The 24,824-nt window shown below is 33.6% G+C and overlaps 2 protein-coding genes across 3 annotated transcripts; both read left to right on the forward strand.

The window, feature by feature from the left end:
* The first annotated feature begins 1,840 nt into the window (after window positions 1–1,840).
* Window positions 1,841–3,608, forward strand: BBR/BPC2 (protein BASIC PENTACYSTEINE1-like). 2 transcript variants are annotated; one of them, XM_010664726.3, is made up of 3 exons: window positions 1,841–1,964; window positions 2,129–2,204; window positions 2,422–3,608. In XM_010664726.3, exon 3 carries the CDS (start codon window positions 2,509–2,511, stop codon window positions 3,364–3,366), a length of 858 nt encoding a protein of 285 aa, XP_010663028.1. In that variant the 5' UTR covers window positions 1,841–1,964; window positions 2,129–2,204; window positions 2,422–2,508; the 3' UTR covers window positions 3,367–3,608. The 2 variants fall into 2 exon arrangements, with proteins under 2 accessions (XP_010663028.1, NP_001268116.1); NM_001281187.1 differs by having other exon boundaries at window positions 1,891–1,964; window positions 2,129–2,166.
* Window positions 3,609–20,068: 16,460 nt separating this feature from the next.
* Window positions 20,069–22,598, forward strand: LOC100260988 (zinc finger protein SHOOT GRAVITROPISM 5). Its single transcript, XM_002283184.5, has 3 exons — window positions 20,069–20,524; window positions 20,669–21,068; window positions 21,518–22,598. The coding sequence occupies exons 1-3, from the start codon at window positions 20,413–20,415 to the stop codon at window positions 22,371–22,373; spliced, it is 1,368 nt and encodes a 455-aa protein (XP_002283220.2). The 5' UTR covers window positions 20,069–20,412; the 3' UTR covers window positions 22,374–22,598.
* The last annotated feature ends 2,226 nt before the right edge of the window (window positions 22,599–24,824 follow it).

The raw sequence follows: 24,824 nt of genomic DNA on the forward strand, positions 1-24,824 counted from the left end.
ATAACATGTACTAAAATTGTTTTTTTTAATATATATAATTTATAAATTTATTATAATATTACTATTCACGTGTTTAATAACAACTATTGATTTTTTTCATTTATTTATGATTACAGTGTTGTTAATTTAATTAATATTGTATCGATTGATTGAAAAAGTTACAACGATTAATCACTACTTAGAACAACTTAATGTATACTATAATTAATACAGTATTTTTAGTTACATTGTCTAGAAATATAAAATAAGAAATGTTTTTAAAGTCCAACGAGTAAAAGCATCTCAAATTAAATCAAAAGACTCTAAGAGTTGGTTATATCACATTCATGTAATGTCAATTACTGTCTTATTGGTAATTGTCTTTTATTGTTATTTGATTATAAACTCAATTTATTCTTGATGGGACATTGTTTGGTACCTTTTCATAACATTGAACTTTGACATAAGCAAGTTGTATTAATCATAATCTTTTATTGAAGTTGATTATAACAATATTTATAACCTGTATTATTATTATTATTATTATTATTATTATTATTATTTGTAACAAAATATAATAGAAGGTTAATTTGTTGTTTGGTTTTCTTTATTATCTTGAAATATAAAGAATCGTTATATGAAAATTCATCATCTTCTAAGCTACTTCAACTTTTTAAAGTTCGATTGATCATATGATTAAAAATAATTTTTATTTTAAAAAATAAAAAATTGTTTTTAAAAACTCATAACAGTATTTGATCGTTGTTTTTTGTTTTTGATTTTTAAAAACAAACTGAAATAGATAACATTTTTTTAGAAAATAAGTATAAATCATTTTCATAAAATTTAAAAACAAAAGAAAAATATAAAGAAAAATCATAAAAAGCAAATAAAATTGACTGATACTAGTAATATTCAAATATGACATTCATTTAAATTACACGTGTTTTTTTTTTCTTTTAATTTTTCTAAATTTTTCACGAATAAATTATACTTGATACATAAAATTTATCAATTCTTAAAAACAAATCGAAACAAAAAAACCGATTTAATTAGTACTAGAAAGTCATGAAACTCAATAACATTAAAAAGTTATATATCAAAATTCATTTTGAATGGTATGATTAGTTTTTTTTTTTTTTTTTTCATATATCATATTTTTATAAATTTTTTTCATCAGACAAAACTTAAAATCAAGTAAAACTTAATACATTGAATTTATTAATAAATCTAGTAATTTTTTCAAAGTACCGTTACTCAAATATATGTATATAATGAAAAACTTGATTTATTTACATGTTAAAAAAAGTTAAATTTTATTCATTATTTATTTTAAATAAAATATTATTAATAAATTTTATTTTTAAATTATTATTTATTTGTTTTTTAAAATTCATTATACTTTTTTATGAAGATGTTAATATCCATATTTTTAATAAAAATATAATTATGATTTTATTATAATATTACTATTCATATATTACTAAAAACTATTTATTTTTTAATCTATTTATAATTATAAAACTATTTTTACTTTCAATAAGATTTTAATTAAATTTAAATGATATTATATAAATTAAATTTACAATATTTTTACAAAAACCAAAATAAAAAAATTATTTTTAAAAACAACGTACTAAAACATCCTTATTTTTATAAAACACTAAAAAATTATTTTTTATTCTCTACCTTAAAAATAATTTTTAAAAATAAGCATTACATGGTTAAACGAGCCCGAGCCCAAGACACAAGCGAAAATTTCTATATTTTCAAACTCTTTTAATTTTTTATGTCCTCTTTGTTGCCACTTGCCACCAAGGAATATTATTTTAATAGATAAAAATACCAATAATAATAATAAACTAATAAATAAATAAATAAAGAAAAAAGAAACGCATATACTATTGAGCCTATCGTGTGGATTATTTCATTTATGTTTCAAGACTCTCAAGAACCCTAACCAGCTCTTTCCTGAAATCTTTCAAGTAAGTTGATCCAATCTCTCCCAAAATCTCTGATTCTCTATCTGGGATCTTCCCTGGGTTCTTCATTTTCATTCCCTTTTGATTTCCATTCTCCGATTCTTGTGCATGCATGAAAGCCTTGTTTGGAGATCTGACTTGTTTTTTTTTTCTTCCTTTTGACGCAGGGATCTGGTGTCAAAGCACGTTTGGTTGCTGATAAAATGTGAGAAAATGACAAAGAAAAATTAAAGTTTTGAATTTGTATGTGGGGTTGATGCCATATTTTCGATTCGATTCTTATTTTTTTTTAAACTGCTTTATTTGTTTGAGTGGGTCTGGTGTGGGTTTCTTTTCATATGTGGCTTTTTACAGTTTCAATATGTGGTGTGCTGATGATTTATTTGGTTTTTTTTTTTTGTTTTTTGTTTTTTTGTTTTTGTTTTTAATTCAGTCATTCATTGTCTGTGTGCTTTTGTAGGAGTTGGTGAGAGGACCGCAATGGTGGTGTTGAATTAGATTAAGATTGTGCTTTAGTTATTAGATTATTGCTCAGTTTTGAGTTATAATGGATGGAGATGGTGGTTTGAATATGCGTAATTGGGGTTACTATGAACCAGCAGCATCAAACCTTAAGGGGCACCTTGGCCTACAGCTTATGTCCACTGTGCCTGATAAACCTCTTATCGGTGCCCGCAATTCAGCCATCTTGGCTAGTACCAATGGGGCATTTCACCAGAGGGATTGTGGGGTTTCACAAGCCTTGCCGATCCCCATGGAGTACATGAGGAATGCTTGGATTAACCAGAGAGAAAAATTTCTCAATGTGTTACCTGGAAATCCCAATTTCTCTGTTTTAGCTGAACCCTCTAGGGCTCATCCAATGCAAATGCTCCAGCAACCTGATTCTACAAAGGATGAAATGGTGGCCCAAGTTGAAGAAGAGGCTGGTGTTGAGAAGGATAATGGTCCTTTGAAGAAAAGAGCTGGTGGAAAAACCCAAAAATCTCCCAAAGCAAAGAAGCCTAAGCGGGCCCCTAAGGTGCCAAAGGATGAGAGTAGTCCGTCTGTTCAACGAGCAAAGCCTGGGAAGAAAAATACCGAAGTGGTCATAAATGGGATAGATATGGATATTTCTGGCATTCCGATTCCAGTATGCTCATGCACAGGAGCTCCTCAGCAGTGTTATCGGTGGGGCTCTGGTGGGTGGCAATCTGCTTGCTGTACCACAGGTATGTCTATATACCCTCTGCCAATGAGTACTAAAAGGCGTGGTGCAAGGATAGCTGGGAGAAAAATGAGCTTGGGAGCATTTAAGAAGGTCTTGGAGAAACTCGCTGCTGAAGGTTACAACTTTTCTAATCCAATCGATTTGAGGACTCACTGGGCGAAACATGGTACCAACAAATTTGTCACTATCAGGTAGATGTATAATGTGGCTTCTACAACTGGCCTCTCAATTTCATGTGGCCCGTTTTGCATGTATATACATATATGTATGCGGCCTGACAAGAGGTTCCCTAGGCGGTTTGTAGTCCATGAATTTTCGAAGTCATGTTACTTGTTTTTAGAACTCTGCCTTTTGGGTTCTCAGATTATGTTGTTTTATTGTCTTTATGCTTGTAGTTTAAGAATGATATTTTCTTTAAAAGAACCTTTCGGGGTAAATTTTTTTGTCCATAATCTGACATGATCATAGAATTGCTTTTGTTTACTCTGCCATATACGTTCATGTATACATGTTTTCATTGCTTCATATTTTGATATTCATACTTGAATCAATCGATGATACTTTTTTATGCTTGTAAGTGTCAATCAACAGTTTGGACACTTGCAAGTGAATTCATCTCTATTAATTTTAAAGAATTTGGAGAGATCACAGGGTGGCTCACAGGGTAGCTCACAAGGTCTTGAAGAGATGGCAGATGTAAGCCTAATTCAAGAGATTTTCTTGGTTGGATTCAAAACATTTGAAGTCCCAGGTGCTCTTATTTATTTATTTATTTTTTAAAATCGTTGAAGGGAGGGGATTTTTTTTTTCATTTAATCTTTATGGAGAGAGGCAGCTATGGAGATGGTTATTAGAGAGTTAGTAGACATCTGCTAGGGAATTTGGGGAAAGGTTAGTTGATACATTTGGGCTTTTGGTGGCTAGAAGAATAATCGACGTGATGGAGAGCTTTCATTTATCATATGAATACGTAAGTAATGGAAGGATGCTTGTGATTTCTATTCCAGAAGGGCAAAGACTGGTGGGTCAAGAAGTTGGCTTGTATCTTGATGGTGGTTAAGGAGAAAGCTTGATTTAAGAGGAAATGATGAGGATTTTTAGTGTGAAAGGTAAAAGATCTTATATCTTTGTGATGGAAGCAAAGAATTATTTGCTGACAGGGATTGAGAGGTGAGACTGTGATGTGCAGGGATTTATTTGTATCCATTGAAGGAAGTTTTAAAGGAGAGAAAAAGAGTTTTCTATGTCTACTTTGGCTCTATAGTTTGCCTAGATGATATTATTTACTGGGGGGGGGGGGGGGGGGGGAAAGCATGGAGGATTTTGACAAGAGGGTTTCACATGTCTAATATGCCTTTTTGTTGCTTGTTTGTGCTGGAAAATGAGAAGTTGAGGGCATTATAAAAAAGGGGAAAGGATGAAGGGAAAGCACGGTTTATGTGGAATGAGTGGCCATTTAAGGCAGGAAGCTTGAGTTTGTTGAATACGAGGAAGAGATGAACTAGGGCAGTGGGGCTAATGAAGATGGGTTGCATTGATATCAATCGGAGATATTCATGGGCCAGTCTTGATGAAGGTGGATCTGTCTAGGGGCCATATGGTGTAAAATTGGTGGTTAGAGAAGAGGTTTCATTCTGGAATCGATCAAGAATAAGAACAGTAGATGTACTTATAAAAAAAAAGAAAAAAGAAAAAAGAACAGTAGATGTACTTCACAGCCACAATAGCAAAGGAGAACATTACTTTGATGATAGTGAGGTTGCTGATGATGAAGGTGAAGGGTTTGCAGATGGCAGTTGTTGGATCTATTATCAAGGGGATTTAAAAGTGAAGGAGTAGAGGAGGGACCAAAGCTGGGGAAAGTGAACTTTTCTTTGTTTTTCTTTTGCTTGCCCAATGGCCTTTTTTGCATATGGCGTGTGTACTCTGTTGTGCCATTCTGCTAGCGCTTTTAATATATTTTTCTTATTTACCTATCAGCAAAAAAAAAAAAGGAAAAAAAAAAATCTGGGGAAAGTGAAGTAGTTGGAAGGCATTTTTCGCTTATGCCTGATGCAAAATTGGAGGGGCATGGAGTCAATACAACGGGTTGCACCTTGTCGATTGGGATAGGTTCTGGGAGAGGAGTGGGGATTGTTTAAAATGTGGAAGTGTTTGATGACCTAATCTACTTAGGATGCTTCTAGTTTGGTGGGAGAGATTGGGGGTTAGGAGGGGCAAGGAAGAGCATGTTTCTCTCATATGGGAAGAGATGAGGTTAGGAAAGAGAAGGGGTTGTAAGATTACATGTGTTGTTTGTGACCTTCCAGCTGAAGGAACTTCAGACTCTTATCATCCATGGTCTGCTCAAAAAAGGGACCTGTGTATACCCACTTGAGAATTTGAAATGGAGAACTAGGTGTTAGAATCTATTCAATGCCTTTAAAATAAAAAGCTAGTTTTTAGTGCTACAATGGACATCCTGAACAATTCAAATTTTTTGTAATCACATGCCTGAAATTTTAATCAAGATGAGATTCTCATCGGGATATCCAATGGGAACAACTTATGTAGTTTTTGTTCCTCTAACCCTTATAAATCTTTGTTTGCTATTCGAAAATTTTTGTTTGGTCTTATTTCTATGTCACAACTTTTTTCGCATTCTATTAGTGAAACAATTGACACTCTATTAGCCCTAAGGCCCGTATCCCTCACGCTTTAGATGGAAAATGATGGGAACGTAAGTTGAGGTGGCTTTTATACAAATAAAACCAGTGTGAGCTCAAGATGTACCCCATACACATGATTACTGCTTGCTTATAGTATACAGCACTTTCTCGGTACAAAGGAGTTCTTATATTGTATAATTTTGCATGATGGAATGTTTCTATTAGAAAAGTAAGGCCCCTGAATCAGATCTGTTTTTGGGATGTGAAGGAGAGGGAAGGGGTCCTATCCGCCGATGAGGCTAAGGCTAGAAAAGAGGCTTTGGATGATTACAACAAGTGGGCCAATTTGGAAGAAACTTGTTGGTAACAACAATCCAATGAACTATGATCAAAAGAAGGGGGATATAAATACTAGTTCTTTTCAAAAAATGGTTAATGCGTGAAAGAGAAAATACCATATGGCCAAAATAAGTGTCAATGATGTTTGATTAATAGAACAATCAGATATAGGGGTGTCTAATGCCTACCAAAGCCTTATATTTTAATTAGGGGATTGGTGTCCTAGTATCGAGGGCCTATCCTTTAGCTCTTTGGGAAGCAGTGATTTAAGGAGATTAGAGGATCTTTTTTTTTGAAGAGCAAGTTTTCTTGGCTTTAACCAGTTTGTGTGGGGGCAAAGCGACATAGGCTGGTTTAGGGATGGCAATGGGGTGAGTTCGGGACAGGTTGCCCTCATCCCAACCCCGCCCCGTTTATTCAAAATAATTCCTATCCCCGTCCCATTTAAAAAATTAAACGGGGCAGGGTGGGTATGAGAAATTCCCATACCCACCTCGCCTTGCCCTGTTTATTTTTTATTTTTTGAATTTTTTTGAATTTTTTTATAAAAAATTACTTTAAAATTTTTTAATTACATTAAAATAAATATATTTTGTAAATAATTAAATTATTATAATTTTTTAAAATTATTTATTAAAAAGTATTTTATTATTATCTATATATTAAAAATAGCAAAATAAAAATTAAATTAAATTAATTTTATATATAATCGGGACAAGGCGGGGAGGGACAAGGCAATACCCAAACCTGTTCCAGGTTTTAAAAAAAATCCCAAACCCGTCCCATTAAGGGCAGGGTAGGTACCCGAAAAAACCTGCCCCATTGCCATCTCTAGGCTAGTTGGCATTACTTTGGCTTTTTTGGCAACGTTGTTGAGACTTTGTGAAATATGAAGTGTTGGGGTGTTTTACGAGCAAGACACGTTTGGAAGAATCCTAAATGCCATGTTTATAGTGTTAATTCTTAAGAAAATTGGAGCAGAAGGGTTGAAAGACTTTAAACCCATTAGCTTGGTGGGAGGTTTGTGTAAGATTTTAGCAAAGGTGTTGGCTAATAAAATTAAGAAGGTTGTGGGAAAGGTTGTGTCTATGTCTTAACATGCCTTTGTAGAGGGGAGAAAGACTTTGAAGGCATTCCTTGTTGAAAATGAGGCCATAGATTTAAGACTGAAGAATTTGACCAGTGGTGTTCTCTGCAAGCTTGACATAAAAAAAGTCTATGATCATGTCAGTTGAAATTTCCTTATTGCTATTATGGAAAGGTGGGGCTTTGGTTAGAGGTAGATAGGATGGATAAAATGGTGTATTTCTTCGGCTAGATTCTTAGTCCTTGTAAATGAGAACCCGATTGTTTTTTTGCAAGGCTTAAAGGGTTTGAGGCAAGAAGACCCTTTTTCCTTTTATTTGTTTGTCTTGGCCATGGATGTCTTAGTTGCCTTTTGAAGAGGGGTGGGAGAGAGGGGTTTCATCTAAGGGTTAAAGGTGGGAGGAAGAGGTGGAAGAGGGAAGGATGTATCTCATCTTTTGTTTGTGGATGAAACTTTCATCTTTTGTGATGCTAGCCAAAAACAACTGACATTCTTAAGCTGGATTCTAATGTGGGTTGTGTCAATTCTTTGGCTAAGAATTAAATTAGGAAAAAGCAAGGTAATTCTAATAGGAGGGTTATTGAATGTGGAGGAAGGAGTTAGTTTTGGTGCTAGATTGTAGGATGGGGGCACTTCTCACCACATATCTAGGACTCCCTTTAGGTGCATGTTCCAAAGCAACCTTAGTCTAGAATGTAGTGGAAGAGGGATTCCAAAGTAGACTTGCGATGTGGAAAAGACAATATCTTTCTAAAGGAACGAGACTAAACATGGTAAAAAATACTTTGTCAAGTCTGCCAATTTGTTGTATGTAAGGTTCATGATTCCAAGAAAAGTGAGTTCGAGGTTCGAGAAGATTCAAAGAGACTTCCTATGGGGGGATATCATTAGAAAATAGACCCCATCATGTTAATTGGTCAATTGTCTTCATGGAGAAGAAAAGCGAAGGTCTTGGTAAAAGGCCCTAATTGACAAATGGAATTAGAGGTTTGAAATGCAAAGGGGAGCTCTTTGAAAAAAGGTTATAGTAGGGAAGTTTGGGGAAGAAGCAGGGGGATGAAATTCATATGAGGGAATGGATATGCATGGAGATTGAAAGCAATTAGAAAAGGATCGGATGTTGTTAAAAGTAGATTGTGTTTCATAGTGAGAGATGGAAGGTAGATAAAGTTTTGAAAGGATGGTTGGCGTGTTGAGTCAACTTTGAGTGATTCTTTTCCATCCCTTTTTGCTATGGTCACTACCAAGTACTCTTGGGCGGTGGATGTATGAGAGTAGTTGGGGGGAAGAGGTTGTTGGACCCCTTGTATTGTAAGTTTGTTACATAACTAGGAGCTTGAAAGAATGGAGGTATTTCTTTTAAGATTACAAAAGAAAGGGGTAAGCTAGAATGATGGGGATATGGTAGCAAAGGTTAGAATTGAAGAGTGTTCAAATTTCAGTAAAATCCCTATAATCCTATTTGATGTCAAAGAGATATGATCCCTTTCTGAAAAATATTAAAGGGGTAAGCAAGAATGATGGGGATAGGGTGGCCAAGTTAGAATTGAAGAGTGGTATGCTTTTAGTAAAATTCCTGTTCTCCTTTTTGATATTGAGGAAATATCATCCCTTTTCGAAATATTTTATTTGTGCCAATGAAAGTGAGATTTTTTGCATGGAAAGCAACTTGGGGTAGAATCCTCACCATAGGTCAGTTGAAAAAAAAGGGGTTGAACCTTGGTGAACAAATACTTCTTGTGTAAAGTTGAGGAGGAATTAGCAAACCACCTTATGCTTCACCGTACCAAGACAAGAATCTTGTGGCAGCTAGTTTTCTCATTCTCTGTGGTAGAATGGGTGATGCCAGCTTCAGTGAAAGTGGCCTTTTTACATTGGTGGGGATACTTTGTGGGGAAGAGAAGAAAGAAAGCATGGAGGGCTGTTCCCTTGTGCGTTTTTTATGTGGAACACAGGGATCAAGTGTTAAAATTCTCTTTCTTATGTTTATTTTGGAGTGGGTGAGGGTGGGGCTTAAATGAAACAACAATGTCCATGGTAAACTTAGTTGATTGGTTGGGTGTTATGTAAAGGGAGGGGTTATTGCTTTTTTGCTTTTTTTTTTTTTGTCTTCGTTTTGATCTTGCCTTTGGTGCCCTTGTATATGACCCAAGTACTCTAGTATGCTTTTTTTGATAAGTGCTGTTAATATATCTTTTTTGTTTGCTCATCAAAAAGAGAAAAAAGTAAAAAAATCCACATGACAATTTACCTCCCTGTATGGGGATATTCTCACACTAAGCAGCCTTGTTTTCTGGAGTATTGGACATACTAAACTATTGCTATACTATGGTTTGGCAAATGCCTTATGTGTAAATATTTATCTTAACATCATTTTGTCTAGGTACTGGCTCTTGGTGGTAACCTTTTCTTAACCAATTTTTTGTCACAATTACATATCCTCTCTTGGTCCATGGTGTGTCTCTCATGGCACTTCAGGGGCTCACTTTGGGGGAGCCTCATAATTATAGTTTCTTCTAGAAAGACATGGATTCTCAGCCATCACGACCCTTGGGTTTAGCATTTTTGGTACCCTACGTATGAGGTTGATATCTGGATCTGATATATTTATTGTTGAATTTCACTACAATGCTCTGATCTGTAGATGGGCCTAGTTGAATGATTGAGTTGGAATATATTCATAGCTCTTCACTGGAGGTTTTCAAGTAATGAGGAGAATGAGTTAGTAAATGGGATTTATACAATCCTCTGTTACATAACCTGGACCAGGCATCTTTTGAGTGAGTATTTTGGCCATTATTTCCCCTGGTCTGAGTAGTGTGCTGGTCGCAGCCTTGAGCTTCTTCCCCTCTCTCACTTTTAGTTGGGATATCATTCATACTTTCATTGGGATGACTTATCCCACTAGATGTGCATGATCTATTCTTCACCCACAGTCATGGCTAGGCTCTTCAACCCTTGGCATTTGAAGGTTTATTGATTGCAAAGAACAAAAAGATAGCATGGTGGCTGATTGTTTTTGCGTTCTTACTCATCCTGCCTTTTGGTCATGTTTCTGTATTTTCCTGCTTAGAAGTTCAAGTTGGTACTGTGTCTGTCCTTCAAAAAATTATATCTCAAGTTTATACATAACATGTCAATCTGTGTATGAAACTACATTGGTCATTGAACCATGGCTGCATATGAATCTGAATATTGATTTGTATTCACCAACAAAATGCTAAAATTGTTTTCCTTTTGTGGTTGTGTATCTATAGACCTTTACAGACCGTAGATGCATTTTTGTTGAACCTTGTGTATGACATTCTGGTATGGTATGCATTTGTTTTTTTTCTTTTCTTTTCTTCTGAACCAGGTTTCCAGAAAGTTCAGTTATTACGATGATTTGTCCCCCTAAACATGGGTGATTTGTTTTTGGCTCCTCCATGAACCCTTTGCTTTCGAATGTTTGTTGATGCAATGCACAGTCAGCATGATAGGTAGCCAGTTTTACATTATTGAGTCATCTTAGGCATCTTTTACTCATATTGCTACTAGCTTTCCTTATTCTTAGAAGTTTTAAAATTTAAGGCATAATATATTGCTGATAAATATTTAAACTTGACGATAGGGCCTAAGAAATTGATAATAGGTCTTAGTATTGAGATACAAGTCATGGGTTCATGTTAATGTTTTTGTACATATTTCTTGTAAGATTCTATATATTAATGGTTTTTATTGTAGAGATTGAATGCTTCTCTACCAATAAAGGACACCATGCCTATATAAGGTTTCTAACAGTCAATGTCAGCCCTTGATTTTGGGCCCTTGATTTTGGGTAAGAAATCCCTAATTTTGCCACACTCTGGACCTTTTTCGAACAGTTATGAAATGCTTCAAAACTTTGCTGAAGAGTTTAGGGTGCTTTGGATCCTTCTGAAATCCTATGATAATAATATTCTAGCAATACCCTCAAAAAATAATATAATAATAGTGGAAGTTACAGAACTATGACCTTCTCTAGGTGCCATATAAGATGAACCCCTGTTTAAAACAACACAAAGGTCTCAAAAGATTAGGATCTTAGGAATTGATAACTAGCTTGTGTGATAAAGCTTTCTAGTGTTACTATGCCTTTTTTTTTCTTCTCTCTAGTGTTGTCTTCCTTTGACTCAGTTTTGCTTTTGCTGCCTAGACAAGATTTATGAGCTCTTGGATAAATCTGGCCTCACCCATAGTCTACATACTGCAAGATTTTTGAAGGAAGATCTATATCCAGTACGTGTGATATTACAGTTGAGGTTATTTAGAGGTTCATCACTGGGGAAGACAGGAAACTAGTAAGCATGTCTAGCTCTGATAGAGCTGAGGCAATTGTACCAAACAACTTTGCAATAGAGACGATAGCACCATCCTGACAGGAGGAGAAATCCCGGGATGCAATTATGATAATATAGGCTTGCATTATTGAAGTTGGGAGTGCAATAGGAATCACCTTGGGGAGTTTACCCAAGGGGCTTTGAGGGCATTTGTAGTATGACCTAGATTTTGACATATGAGGTATGTGAGGTATTACTTCATTCCAAGGTATTAGAATGTTAGCTATCCCTAAGGACTTCATAGAGGAAGTTCACCTAAACATGGCCTTGTGCAAGGAGGCCATGGCTGAGCAAGTTATGGTCATGTAGGGAGCACCCAAAAGTGGAGGCGCCTAAGCCCCATGTCTTCAATGATTGAAGGGAAGGGCTCCAATGATATGGTAAGCTACAAGGGAGGTGACTTACCCATGGTTGAAAATGTTCCAGAATGGCCCGGATACAAATGCAGGAGAAAAATGGGCCAAAGGTAGTAAAGGAAAGAAACCAACAAATCTCTTGCAAGTAAGTGTGAGGATTAGAAAGGAAGTTCATATTCAAGGATGAATGCTTCCCATGTGATGTTCTACATTGGCTGAGGATTATCTAAAAACGAAAGTCCTCAGTGCCTTGATAGAGAGAAAGGGATGGAGGTACATGATGGATCTTCTTAACTAACAAACTCCCTTGAGGGAGGAAACTAGGGTCCAGGTTGCCTCAGGACAGAGGTTTGACGCCTGTGGAAGTAAACATTAACATGAAAGCTCATGCATTCCATGATCAATACTGGTGCATTACTGACTACTTTGTTTGAATGGAAAAAGGAACTACTTGAATCTAAAGACACCAAGCAAAGCTCTTCAGTTTGCAGGGTAGAGCTGCACATAGGATCCAGGAGTGGAAAGGTTGAAGTGAGGATTGCTTTCGTATGGGCTATAGCCATCTAAGAGAAGGATGTAAGACACATGGTTCCAACTCTAATGGGAACCGGGGTTGATACTGCCGGCATCTCTGACAGGCAACTAAGGAAAGGCATTACGGAAGAGAGTGACATATCTGGCTGCATTCTGGGCAACCACTTATTCACAAAGCCCTTACTTTTGGTTAGTCAAGGGAAACGAGTGGGAACCAGAGGTGAAGCCACAGGCCACATGGTGCCTTGAAGCATCAAACCTGGGCAGTAGAATGAGGACCACATCAACAAAAACTAGATATGGAGCTCCTCGCCTAGTCAAGTGAAAGGGCTTTCATAGAGTAATCTAGAAACATTTTACAATCTCAGGTTGAGTAGCTAAAATATTAGGACCTTCCTCAAGCCTTACAAATAAGGGGACTCTCATTTGTTTGAAAATACCATGGAGGCCTCAAGATCTTAAGATCTTATTAGAAGTTGAGAACTAGCTTGTATAGTAAAACATTCGAGAGTTATTTCACTTGCTTTCTTCAAGTGTTCTCTTGCTTCGTTGCCTATACAAAATCAAGGACCACTTGGGTAAGGCTGACTTGACTAGTATTAGCTGATACTTAGAGCTCGTTTGAGAGAAATCATATTTAAAGCACTTTAGCTATAGAGGAAGTGCTTTTTACCCCTTCGAAGATTAGTTCTAAACGGGCTCATACTTGGGAGGATAGTTGCATTTGTTAGATCCACTTTATATTTCCAAGTAGGCGTGTAATACTTCCACAATGCTCAACTCCCTCTCACAAAGATATTGTTCTTTGTGAGAATATAAGGGTTGTATTGTGAGAATATAAGAGTCGAATGATTGAAAATATATCTACATAATTAAGAGGAATTCACTACATATGAAGAATTGGGAATTTTTCTCGTGTTTGTTGGCAATATAAAATATGGGTAAGAAGAGAGGGGCGGTATTTCTATTACCCACTTGCATGGGATTTAAAATCTCTCAAATAGGATGGATATTCTTCACGGTTGTTAAACCAACTTCTCCAAAAAGAATTTTAACATACTTAGAATCCTTTTGAAGTAATTCGTAATGTTTGGAAAAACACTTTTCTAATATAAAAATTAGACAGTAGTAAATAAAAATTTAAAGAATACCTGGGTGCTTTCTAGACAAGCATTTAATAAACTCTTTTGTCAAAGAAGGCGAAGGCTTGAATTTCAAATAAAATGTTTATATACTATTAATGCTTTTTTTTAAAATAAAAAATAAAAATCTTTTTAAAACTGTACTTTCTCCTTCTAGTGCAATTATCATTTTGCTATTTTGGATTTGGTTTCTAATCAGGTTAGGGTGGTTTAGAAAGTTCATAATGGGCAATGGGCATACGGTACAAGGGAGAGAGAGAGAGAGAGGTGGGGAGAGAGAGAGATCTTGATGGGTTACATCCATCACTTCAGTGGGGAATAATCGTGGTTTGGTAGAGGGGAGTGAATGGAAACAAGTATGAGGAGACAAAGGCAACAGGTAAGAGGAGGGGCCATAACCTTTGGCTGCCCATCATGAAATTATTAGGCGACAGAGACAGAGATACCACCCAACATTCATACCCTTTCACGTCCGTATAATTTCAGTAGCAAATGCTCCCCACCCTCTGCTAGACCCCCACCCCCACCCTCTTCGATTCTCTCCTAATATAAAATATGCCCCATAATTCTCATCATATATTATTTTTTGGACCTTCAATTATTCCTTTTTTTTTTTTTTTTTTAAATATTGTAAATAGCGAATGGGTCGTTACAAAATAGTATGTCTGATATCTCATGTCACGTAAGAAAAAAACAAAATTTTCATTTATTTATTTTTTTAATGGTTTCCCATAATACTCGGTTGAGAATACATTAAATTTGTTCTAAAAAAGTTTTTTTGGAAATATAAAAGTTTCAAAATAATTTTTATTATTTTTTAATTTTTTTTTAAATTTCTTCTTTGAATATATTTTTGTTTTTCTGTGTTCCTATTCTTACTAGTTTTCAAGATCCAAACAAGTTGTTAATAATTTCCAAAAGATGAGGTACTATGACAGTGGACAAACGAAATAATTTAAATGTCGCATCCAAGCTTGCATAGGGTGAGTTCTGAGGCACACTGTTAACTCGGGCGAGTTGAGCTGAGTTGGAGGTTTAATGGGCCTCAATCCACTGATATTGGGCTGGACCAAGCTTAGTAGCCCATTCTGTTTGCATTGGAACTACTAAAAGAACTCTTGCAGTAGGTCCCAGGCCCTGCTATTTTTAGGCTTTGAGAATCAAGTCGCACCTTAGCTCACTCTTGGCCCATTATGTACAGGACCTTGAGAACCTAGTTTGGGCTTACCTCACCTTAACCCCCCAATACAAAGGGTTAGTTTTGTAATTTAACACTATAAAAAGAAAAACGTTAAATGCACCAACCCTTTTCTCGCTCTGACTCACTTGCCTTTTTTTTTTAAAAAAAAATTAGATGTAAGAAAAGAAGCATGTATTTAACATCATCTAATAAAAAAAAAACTTAGGGTTTGTTTGAAATTTGTTTTTTGTTTTTAAAAATATGAAATAGTTTTATAACTTTAAAAATATATTTTGACAAATTATTAAGAGCTCTTTTTAAGAATCATTATTAAAAATTGCTTTTAAAATGTTACTAAATAATCCCTAAAACAAGGTGGGACTTTTGATTATATTTTTTAAAACTTGTTTTTAAAAACAGTTTTTTTATTTTATTTTTATTTTTAGCTTAAAAATAATTATTACAAATAAGTTAAAAAAAAATGGGCCAAATAAGTTCATATTTTCCTTTTGTTTTTAAAAACTAATAAAAATAAATCCTACTTATTTTTTAAAAATTATTCTCTATTTCATTGTTTTCAAAGAAAATTTTAAAAATAGTTTTTTATTTTTAAAAATAGAAAATTATTTTTAAATCATATAAACAAGCTTTCGATTTTCTTTGAAATATTCATGTTAAAATGCTTCCATTTTCAGAATATGAAAAAAAAATTGGTCCATCTATTTGACAACATTTTATAAAAATAATTTTTGAAAACATTTTAAAAAAAATCTTTTATTATCTTTGAAAACAAATTTTTATTTAACAACTCAAATATGAAAATACTTATCTAGACTTATTCTTTGTAAATATATTGTACATAGTATAAAATTTTCGAAAATATATATTAAAAATAATTGAAAATACCATAAAATTGTCCTTAAAAAAATAATAAAATTAAAAAAAATCTATATTCTATGAAAAATTAATCTTCTATTCTAAAAAACAAAACCTGTTTTCAACAATAACTACTAAAAAATTAATAATAATTCGTGACAAAGACGTGGATTATGCGAATCGAGTCGAGGTTGTCTGGTACGGGTAGTAAAGAGGGTTGCAATGGTCACGTGCGATCCACGCGTGGGTGTGGACGCATGGACCAAACAAAAATTGAATAAAATAAAATAAGAAAAGGGGGGTGGGGTGGGGGGCTGATGTTGGTTAGTATATAGTAAAAGGAAAGTAATAGAGGAGATGATGAGAGTAAGATTCTGGAACACATGCAGAATGTCTTTTGCAATCATCTTCCCCAAGTGTTCTTGATCCCGAATCTAATCATTCTTTTTCTAAACCATACAACTAAACCCATATTTATTAAACTATTAATAATTAATTAATTAATTAATTAATACTCTCACCATTCTCACTCTCACTCACATGGGACTATGGGAGTGAGACAATTATTAAAATTTCTATATGAGAAAATATATGTACACAGTACATATATATATATATATATATATATATATATATGGAGAGAGAGAGAGGGGGATAAGAGTGGTGAGGTGGTGAAATTATTATGAGGGGGGTATGGAGTGGGACCCACGCCCCTTTAAGCCCGGCAGCCACCGAACAGGAAGCCACATTTTTGGTGTCGGAGCTCAGCGCTTTACTAAGATTCTTTTCTCAATTAACCCCTGCTCCTCGGCTCCATCCATTACCGTATGACCGCGGCTTAAAGTCTAAAGTCCACTTGAGAATTGAGAGTGATTTTAGTTAAAATGTCTCTGCTTTTACCAAGAAAATCACGGATAACCTGTTTGGGAAGGATTCCTACACTTCTGTTTTTTAAAATAATTTTTTATTTTGATTTCATAAAAAAAACCTTTAACTTCAATTTGTATGATATAAGGTAAATTTAATTTAAGTCTTATTTAAAATAAAAAATAATTTTTAATTATAAAAAAATTAAAAATGAATAGATATTAATCAAATATGAATAATAATATTACAATAAAATCATAAATTATATTTTTTTGTAAAGATTATAAAAAATATGGATATTAATGTCTTATGAAAGTATTATTGATTAATTTTATCAAAAATAAATAATAATAATAATAATAATTCAAAATTAATAATTGCTAATACTATTTTATTTTAAATGAAGTTATAAAAATAAAATTTAATTTTTTAAAATATAAATGAGTCAAGTTTGTCATTATGTATATATTTAGTACTTAATTAGGAATGTAGTATGATTTTTTTTTTATTCCATATTTAATTAATCAGTTTTCAAATTTCAAATTATTCTTAAAAATTAGGAGATCAATTAAAGAATTTAAATGATTAAGTATGTTTGTTGTTTTTTATTACTAGTATATTTATATTTTTTGAGTTTAAAATTATTAAACTCATTAATAAATTTAATATAAAATATCTTGATTTGAAATTCATTTATCCAATGAAATAAAATGGAAAAAAAATAGTTATCCATTTTAGTATATTTTTAAAAATTATTTTTAAACAACAACAAACAAATAGTGCTATAAATTTTTCAAAACAATTTTACTTTTAAATCACATGTCAAGACAGGTTTTTATTATTTAGCACAAAAAAAAATCAAATATATTTTTAAATAAAAATAAAAATATGATAAACAATGTGTATGGATATTATTTTTAATTTATTTCTTTTTTCATTTTAATTATCACTCTTACTTAATGTTTAATTGGAAACAATTAAAATCATTATATTCATTCTTATTAAAAAAGAAACACCTCTTATGGATCAGGGATCGAATTAATACCATTTAAGATTTTAAGGGACCTTCATGCGACCTTTACGGTTTTAGAACACGTAAACATGACTAAGAAAAGTTCATAACTATATAGCATTAAGAATATAAGGTATCAATTTATTATTATGACATTATTTAAACTTTTTGATCAATTAGGACTTCTATTTATACAAAATATCCAAAAATTTGATTTTTGTTATGATATGATTTTTGTTAAACTTGATCAGATCGAATCGATCCCGGTTTCTCTTTTAAGTTCAATTAGTTCAATTTTTAATACTGAAAATTGATTAAATAGATTTGACTTGGATTTTAATAATCAAAATAGAACTGATTGAACCGTGGAGGTGGTGTATGTCATGTATAAAGCCATATATGGTGGGAAGTACCTTGATCCGTGGAAAGATACTTTTATCCATGGGAAATGTCACGGTGCTCGTGTGGCGCAAATAATTAAAGAAATATAGACCATAGAAGAAGACAAGATGAATTGATGTCAGCGGATCTGACAGCGCAAGTCGAGTGGTTCCATGGAGATTAGGTAGGGTTGGGAACACGTCGGCATTGCTCATCGGAGTACACATACTAGCCCCAGATTATTACTTGCATTGCCATCATATCTTCCCTCTGCAATCCATAAATAATACTGTCCTATAATGTTTCCAAATCTTCCAAACTTTTTTCTTTTTCCTAATTGCTATATATGTATATATAAAACGTATGTTTTAGAAATAAATTTTGAAAAATTTAGAGCATGACGTATGATTTTAAAATAATTTTTTATTTTTAAAAATAAAAACTATTTTTAAAAATAAAATAAAAATAATTTTTAAAAATAAGTAAAAATTGTTTTCATCAATTTTTTTTAATAAAAAAAATTATAAGTCTATTTAAACATATTTTTTGAAACTTGTTTTTAAACTATTTTTAAATACAATTATTATATATTTAAAAATTTTAATTGGTTAAATGAATTATATTTAATTTAATTTAATTTAATTTATTTATTAAATGATGGACATGAGATCATCTTAGTTAATTTAATAATAAAAATAATATATTTATATTAAATGAAAAAATATTGCTAAATATATCATTTGAGATTTATCTTAAATATTTTTTGGGGTGTTATCTTGAATTTTAAATAATTTGAAAATAATTTTTAAATAAACTACTATTTTCTTTTATTTTTTAAAAACAAATTAAAAAAAGCGGGGAATGCTTACAAGACACCTTTAACCTTCCACCAGTACGTCCACGTCCAAAATAGAAACAAAAAAAAAAGGAGAAAAACAAATAATTAAAAAATTAAATTTAGAAGTTTTAACAGAAGACTATGAAGTGAGAGTTTGACTCCTGGGGACAGCCCAAATCCCATCCATTTGCCAACCAACAAACAAAGATAACCAAAATGACCACTCTACCCCTTGATTGTGAGTGGGTGTGTTGAAACGTCATCAGCATCACCTTTAAAAAAGCTGCTTCTATTTTAATCAACCAATTCTCTTCCCTCATCTCTAATTTCCCTTTTAAGTTTTGATATATCCCATAAATTTTATCCATTTATTTATCTTTTTCCCTACATTATCTACAAAATCCATACATATATTAGAAAAAAAATAAAATATTAAAAAAATAGAAATATTATAACCTAATAATATTATCAAGAGTTGTCATCATATTTTTTACAATTAATTAGTTAAAATGTCATATTTTTTATTTAAATATCATTTACTATTTTAAGTGTTTATATATAAATTTTAAAATAATGGATTATTTTTACAAGAAACTAATAAGAGTATTTTTATCAAAATAAATGTAAAAAAATAATGAAGTGTTAATTTTTTAACGATTGGACTTTTAATGGCCCTTTTAATCAAATAACCTTATTTTTTATATATTGATATTTTTTTTTGTATTTTAAAATTATGATTTCCTAATTCAATATCCATATTCACATTTAAAAATTAGTTTCAATAATTAAAAAAATCTTTGGTTAAAAGGATGAAATAATCCCCAAATTGTTAATTAACCTTCTCAAAAATTTTATTGAAAAATAAATTATTATTAACATAAATACCCTTTATTTCAAGTATTTACATATAAATTTTTAAACAAAATGTTATTTTTATAATAAACTAACGATGATATTTTTGTTAAAATGAGATTAAAAAAAAAAAAGATAAATGGTTAAATTTCAAAATTTGAGTTTTCACTCGGCCTTTAACCAAATAACTGATAATTAAAATTTAAGTGTTTTATTAATTAAAAATAATAAAAATAATGTGGATACGTAGGATGACATATACATTTATGTATTTCTATTTTTCTTTTGGGGAGCCGGCCTTGTATTTATGCATGAAAATTTTACAGAGTGTATTGATGACTTATGACCATGAGTCTTTGTTTGTTTCTTTGTGGGGATTTTTTTTCTTTTTCTTTTTTTGTGGGATCAAGTTAGAAGCAATGTGATTGGGTCAGACCCACAAGCTCTTCTCTTTCTCTCTGTGAAAGGAGTTTATTAGGAGAAACTCTTTCTTACAACATTAGCTGACGAAGGTGAGAGCTGGAGGAAAGAAAGAAGGAAAGAAAGCTGCCGAAAAGCTGAAAGTTTAAAGCCAAAAGAAAGCTGATAACCGAAAGAAAAGCGCTTTTATTATTTATTCATTTTCCCTCATGGTCTAGCTCTCTCTCACCCCCTTCCTCAATCTCTTTATCATTAGTTAAAAATCGATATCATATCTGGTGATTAGTGTCACCGCCGTAGTTGATTCCGAATCAATACCCATAATCTCGAAAGAAAAGCAGGAGTTACTCCATGTTAGGCTGCAGCAACAGCGATAATAACAACAACTCTTCTGCTGAGCCTTTTGCTAGCTTGGAAAATGGAAGTAATAGTAAGAGGAAGCGGCGGCCGGCGGGGACTCCAGGTTTGGATGATATGATCCATGTCTTTTGTAATTGATTCTGTGTTCTGGGTTGAATTTGGTTTTTTTTTTTTGGGGTGGTATTTGATGGTCTGGTTGCTTCTGATTTTCGATAATTTAACTGTTTATGGTCGTGTTTGGCTATAGATCCAGACGCGGAGGTGGTGTCTCTTTCGCCCAAAACTCTATTGGAATCGGATCGATACATTTGTGAGATCTGCAACCAGGGGTTTCAGAGAGACCAGAACCTTCAGATGCACCGGCGACGCCATAAGGTGCCATGGAAGCTGCTGAAGAGGGAGACGCCGGTGGTGAGGAAGCGGGTGTTTGTGTGCCCGGAGCCCAGCTGCTTGCACCATGACCCCTGCCACGCACTGGGTGATCTGGTTGGAATCAAGAAGCACTTCAGAAGAAAGCACAGTAATCACAAGCAGTGGGTCTGTGAGAAATGCAACAAGGGCTATGCTGTTCAATCGGATTACAAAGCCCACCTCAAAACCTGCGGCACCAGAGGCCATTCTTGCGACTGCGGCCGTGTTTTCTCCAGGTTGGATTCAATCATCACCTCCCTTCTAGTTTCATCCCCACATCACCCCAATTCACCTTCTTTCAATTTTAAATTCTCTCACCAGCCCACCACTTGAGAAAACAGTGCTTCTTGACCTCTTCTGTTGACATAAAGCTTGCTTAATTTTCTACCTTGTTTATTTGATAGACTTTGAGGGTCCATAACTATTTCAAACTTGGTCTAAGATTCCCATTTCTAGGCATTTATTTATCCACATATTGCCATTCTTTATTGGGTTTTTATTCTTTTATCTGTTCATCCCTTGATTTCTTCAGTGGCTTGTTTCTACTACCTACCTTCATTAATAAAGACACACAGATCAAGCCATTTCTAAATATTTTCTTGTTTTAACTTTGTACTAAATCTCGTGAGAACTACAGCGAATATGTTTAAAATTGGTTTCTCTTTCATCCATTTTTTTTTTTAAGAGTCGAGAGCTTCATTGAACATCAAGATGCTTGCAATATGGGTCACCTACGGCCGGAATCGCAGTTGCTGCAGCCGGCGGCGTGCTTGTCTCGAACTGCCTCTAGCCCCAGCCCATCTAGTGAGACCAATTTCAGTGTACCTCCTTGGTCTGGTTTGATGACGCCGAGGCCAGTGGATTCCATCTTCTTGACCTCTGATGGAGATAATAATAACAATAATCCTCCCAAGAAAGCACATTACCATAATCTGGAGCTTCAGCTGTTAACCACACCGAATCCCCTCGTCGCCTTGGCTTCCCCTAAAGCGGATGAAAACCATTCAACTCAGTTGCAGCTGTCGATCGGGTCGAGCGATTTCAATGAGAAAAATGAATCAAGCATTATCAATCTGATCAACAAGGAATATTCGGCACCCGCAAGGTGTCCTAGGGAGTGCAATACCAGTGAGAAAGCTACGTTTGGAGCGGCGAGGCTTAAGGAAGAGGCGCGCGAGCAGTTAAGGCTGGCCATGGAGGAGAAGGTCTATGCAGAAGAGGCAAGGCAGCAGGCAAAGCGACAGATTGAGCTAGCCGATAAAGAATTTACCCATGCGAAGAGAATCAGGCAGCAGGCACAAGCGGAATTGGACAAGGCACAAGCACTAAAAGAACATGCCAGAAAGCAAATCAACTCAACTATCCTCCAAATCACTTGTCATGCCTGCAAGCAACAATTCCGAACGAGGACTGCAGGAAACGTCGCACCACCGGATGAGAACTCCCTGGTACTTAGTTACATGTCATCTGCCATAACCGAGGGCGAAGTAGTAGAGAACAATCATCATCGATCCGTTCGAGCTAAAACTACTAACCCATAGTTCTCTTCCACATCCATCTTCATGTTAATTTTAACCTTTTTCCTTTTCCTTTTCCTTTTCCTTTTCCTTTTCCTTTTCTTCTATATATTCATATACCAAGGGGTGTTGTGATTTTCTCCACTTAGAATCTGATCAATGGAGGGCTTGTATTCTGTAATCTGTGTGATGTTATTTGTTCATTAATTTGGGAAATGGAGAGTATGATCATCATGGATTATATATGTATCTTTTTTTGTAAGCTTCTATTCAATTTGTTCACTAATGGGGGCTGATCATGATCATCTCTTAAGATATGTGTGTGTGTATATATATATATATAGCGAGTAGGTTTCCATTTAAGTTTTTATACTGAAAAAAACCCTTATGGAAATTGCATAAAACCTCTTTTCAGCTGGATTGTAAGAAACTGTGCTAAAGCCTAAAGGTGTTTGATCAGCTAAAATTTATTGTTCTCTTTCAACCATTTCATTGAATGAGGTAAGAAATAGTATCTTTTTATCTTGCTTCAGCTTTTGGGAGTGCTGGATTCTCTCTTTTGGGAGTAGGAGGAGATCTTTGCAGGCGGAGGAGGTCAGAAAAATGGAGGAGACCCCTACCTCCGCAGCATTAAATAGGGGCACTGACCAAAATTTAAAACCTAAAATTTCAGAAAAAAAATGAATGAAGGAGAGGGAGACCCCTTTTGACTGCACTGGGGTTCCTTTAATTTAATGTGAATGAAAAAATGCCATGTTTTTCAGTGCCACAGTTGTAAGGTTAATGACAGACTCACTCGTCCCTCTCAGCCTCTGCAACAAGACAGACACAAACAAACTACATTCATCACTTTCTTATATATCTCTTTCTCTTTCATCAGAATCAGGAGCCAAGACGCCAGTGAGTACAGAAGAGACACAGCATCTTTCCATTTATGCAGAGACCATCCACATAACTTTGGGTTGAAGAGAGACTGTAAAAAGCTTGAAACACTGTGTGGCTGTTCTTAGCTCTCATGGCCCAAACCCAAAAATATATAATACAAAGAAATAAAAAAAATAAGAAAAAAAAGTGATGAATTAACCAAGGGGCTAAAAGAGACGAGTGAACTAAAGGGTTTACCTTTCTTTGATAGCTTTCCCTTCAGCCACGTGCATCTCTTCCTTTCCATGCTGTTGGTGGTGGGATTCACCTTTTTTTTCTCCAACGTAAATACTAAATATATGGAGGGTCTGAGGCCTTCTTTTTACATTACATTGATTACAAGAGCACGTGAACATGCTCCATCAACTCAGAACTTGGAAAGATACAATTTTTTACTACCTTTTTTTTTTTTTGCTTTTTTTTTTTTTCTAAAATAACTTTTTTATCATCTGCAGCGGGGTATATATATTGGTTATGTAGTAAAATTAAAATAAATAAAAATTATATTTATTTTTAATGAAAAATTGTTACATTAGTATAAATAGGTGATAGGAAAAGTTGATATTAGTAGTTCTTTCTTAATTACTTGGTTAGACCCCTAATACAAGCTGACTTGTTCGTTAGATTTTGTTGAATTTTATGTTATAATGAATGAACATTAATTTGTAAATTTATATGTATATAACATCCCAATTCTATTTCTTAATTTGCTTTGATTTGTATTGATTACAATCAATTTGAAATAATCCAAAGTGGACTCTTACTCTTATGGGTTTAATTCCTAGATTTCTTATTATTTCAAATATGAATTTTGGTATTTATCAAAAGAATCAAATCAATGAAAGAAAAATAGTATCAACATATATAAAAGAAAATGAAGTAATTTTTTTTTTTTTAGCATTTCAAAGAAGTAATTGATTGAGTATAGGATGAACATCGACTTGAGTTAATTAAACAATTATCCTTTTACATATTCAGGTTTAGGACCAAAGGAGGCTTGGTTGAAAACAATGAAGATAATTTGATCACCAAGTTAACAAATGAGATGATTTTGTTTCAATTTACACTAGAATATGAAGACCTAGTAAAAATGAGTTACATGAAAAGTGTTTGAAAACCGACAATGACATAGAATTGCATAGAAAAGAGTTCAATAAATTTTGTATAAATAAATGTATTATGAGATATTGCAGATATATTTCACTATAAAATGATGTTAGAGAACAAATGAATAAAACGAACTCTTTTACGGACAACGTGATATATGATTTTGAATACAAGATTGTCAAATGAATTTTAGGTTGAACTAATTAATTTAGCTTATTATATTGTAAATAGATATTGTTCAATTTGTATTAATTGTTGGATTCTTGAAGAGTTATGGTTTGGTTCCTCTACTAATTATGCAAATTTAAGAGTTATTTTTGTTGTTTTACTTATACTCATGTAAATATAGGTAAGTTAGAACTAAGGGCAAACGAGTTTATATATTTAGGATATGTAGATGGTGTTAAAGGGTATAGGCTATGGTACCTAAGTTCAAAATTCTCC

This window comes from Vitis vinifera, chromosome 17, assembly GCF_030704535.1.
Source record: "Vitis vinifera cultivar Pinot Noir 40024 chromosome 17, ASM3070453v1".
NCBI lineage: Eukaryota > Viridiplantae > Streptophyta > Magnoliopsida > Vitales > Vitaceae > Vitis > Vitis vinifera.

Coding starts and splice junctions, on each gene's coding strand:
- BBR/BPC2 (XM_010664726.3), top strand. CDS start 2,509: ATGGATGGAGATGGTGGTTTGAATATGCGTAATTGGGGTTACTATGAA.
- LOC100260988 (XM_002283184.5), top strand. CDS start 20,413: ATGTTAGGCTGCAGCAACAGCGATAATAACAACAACTCTTCTGCTGAG. Junction 20,525..20,668: donor GCGGCCGGCGGGGACTCCAG/GTTTGGATGATA, acceptor GTTTGGCTATAG/ATCCAGACGCGGAGGTGGTG. Junction 21,069..21,517: donor TGCGGCCGTGTTTTCTCCAG/GTTGGATTCAAT, acceptor TTTTTTTTTAAG/AGTCGAGAGCTTCATTGAAC.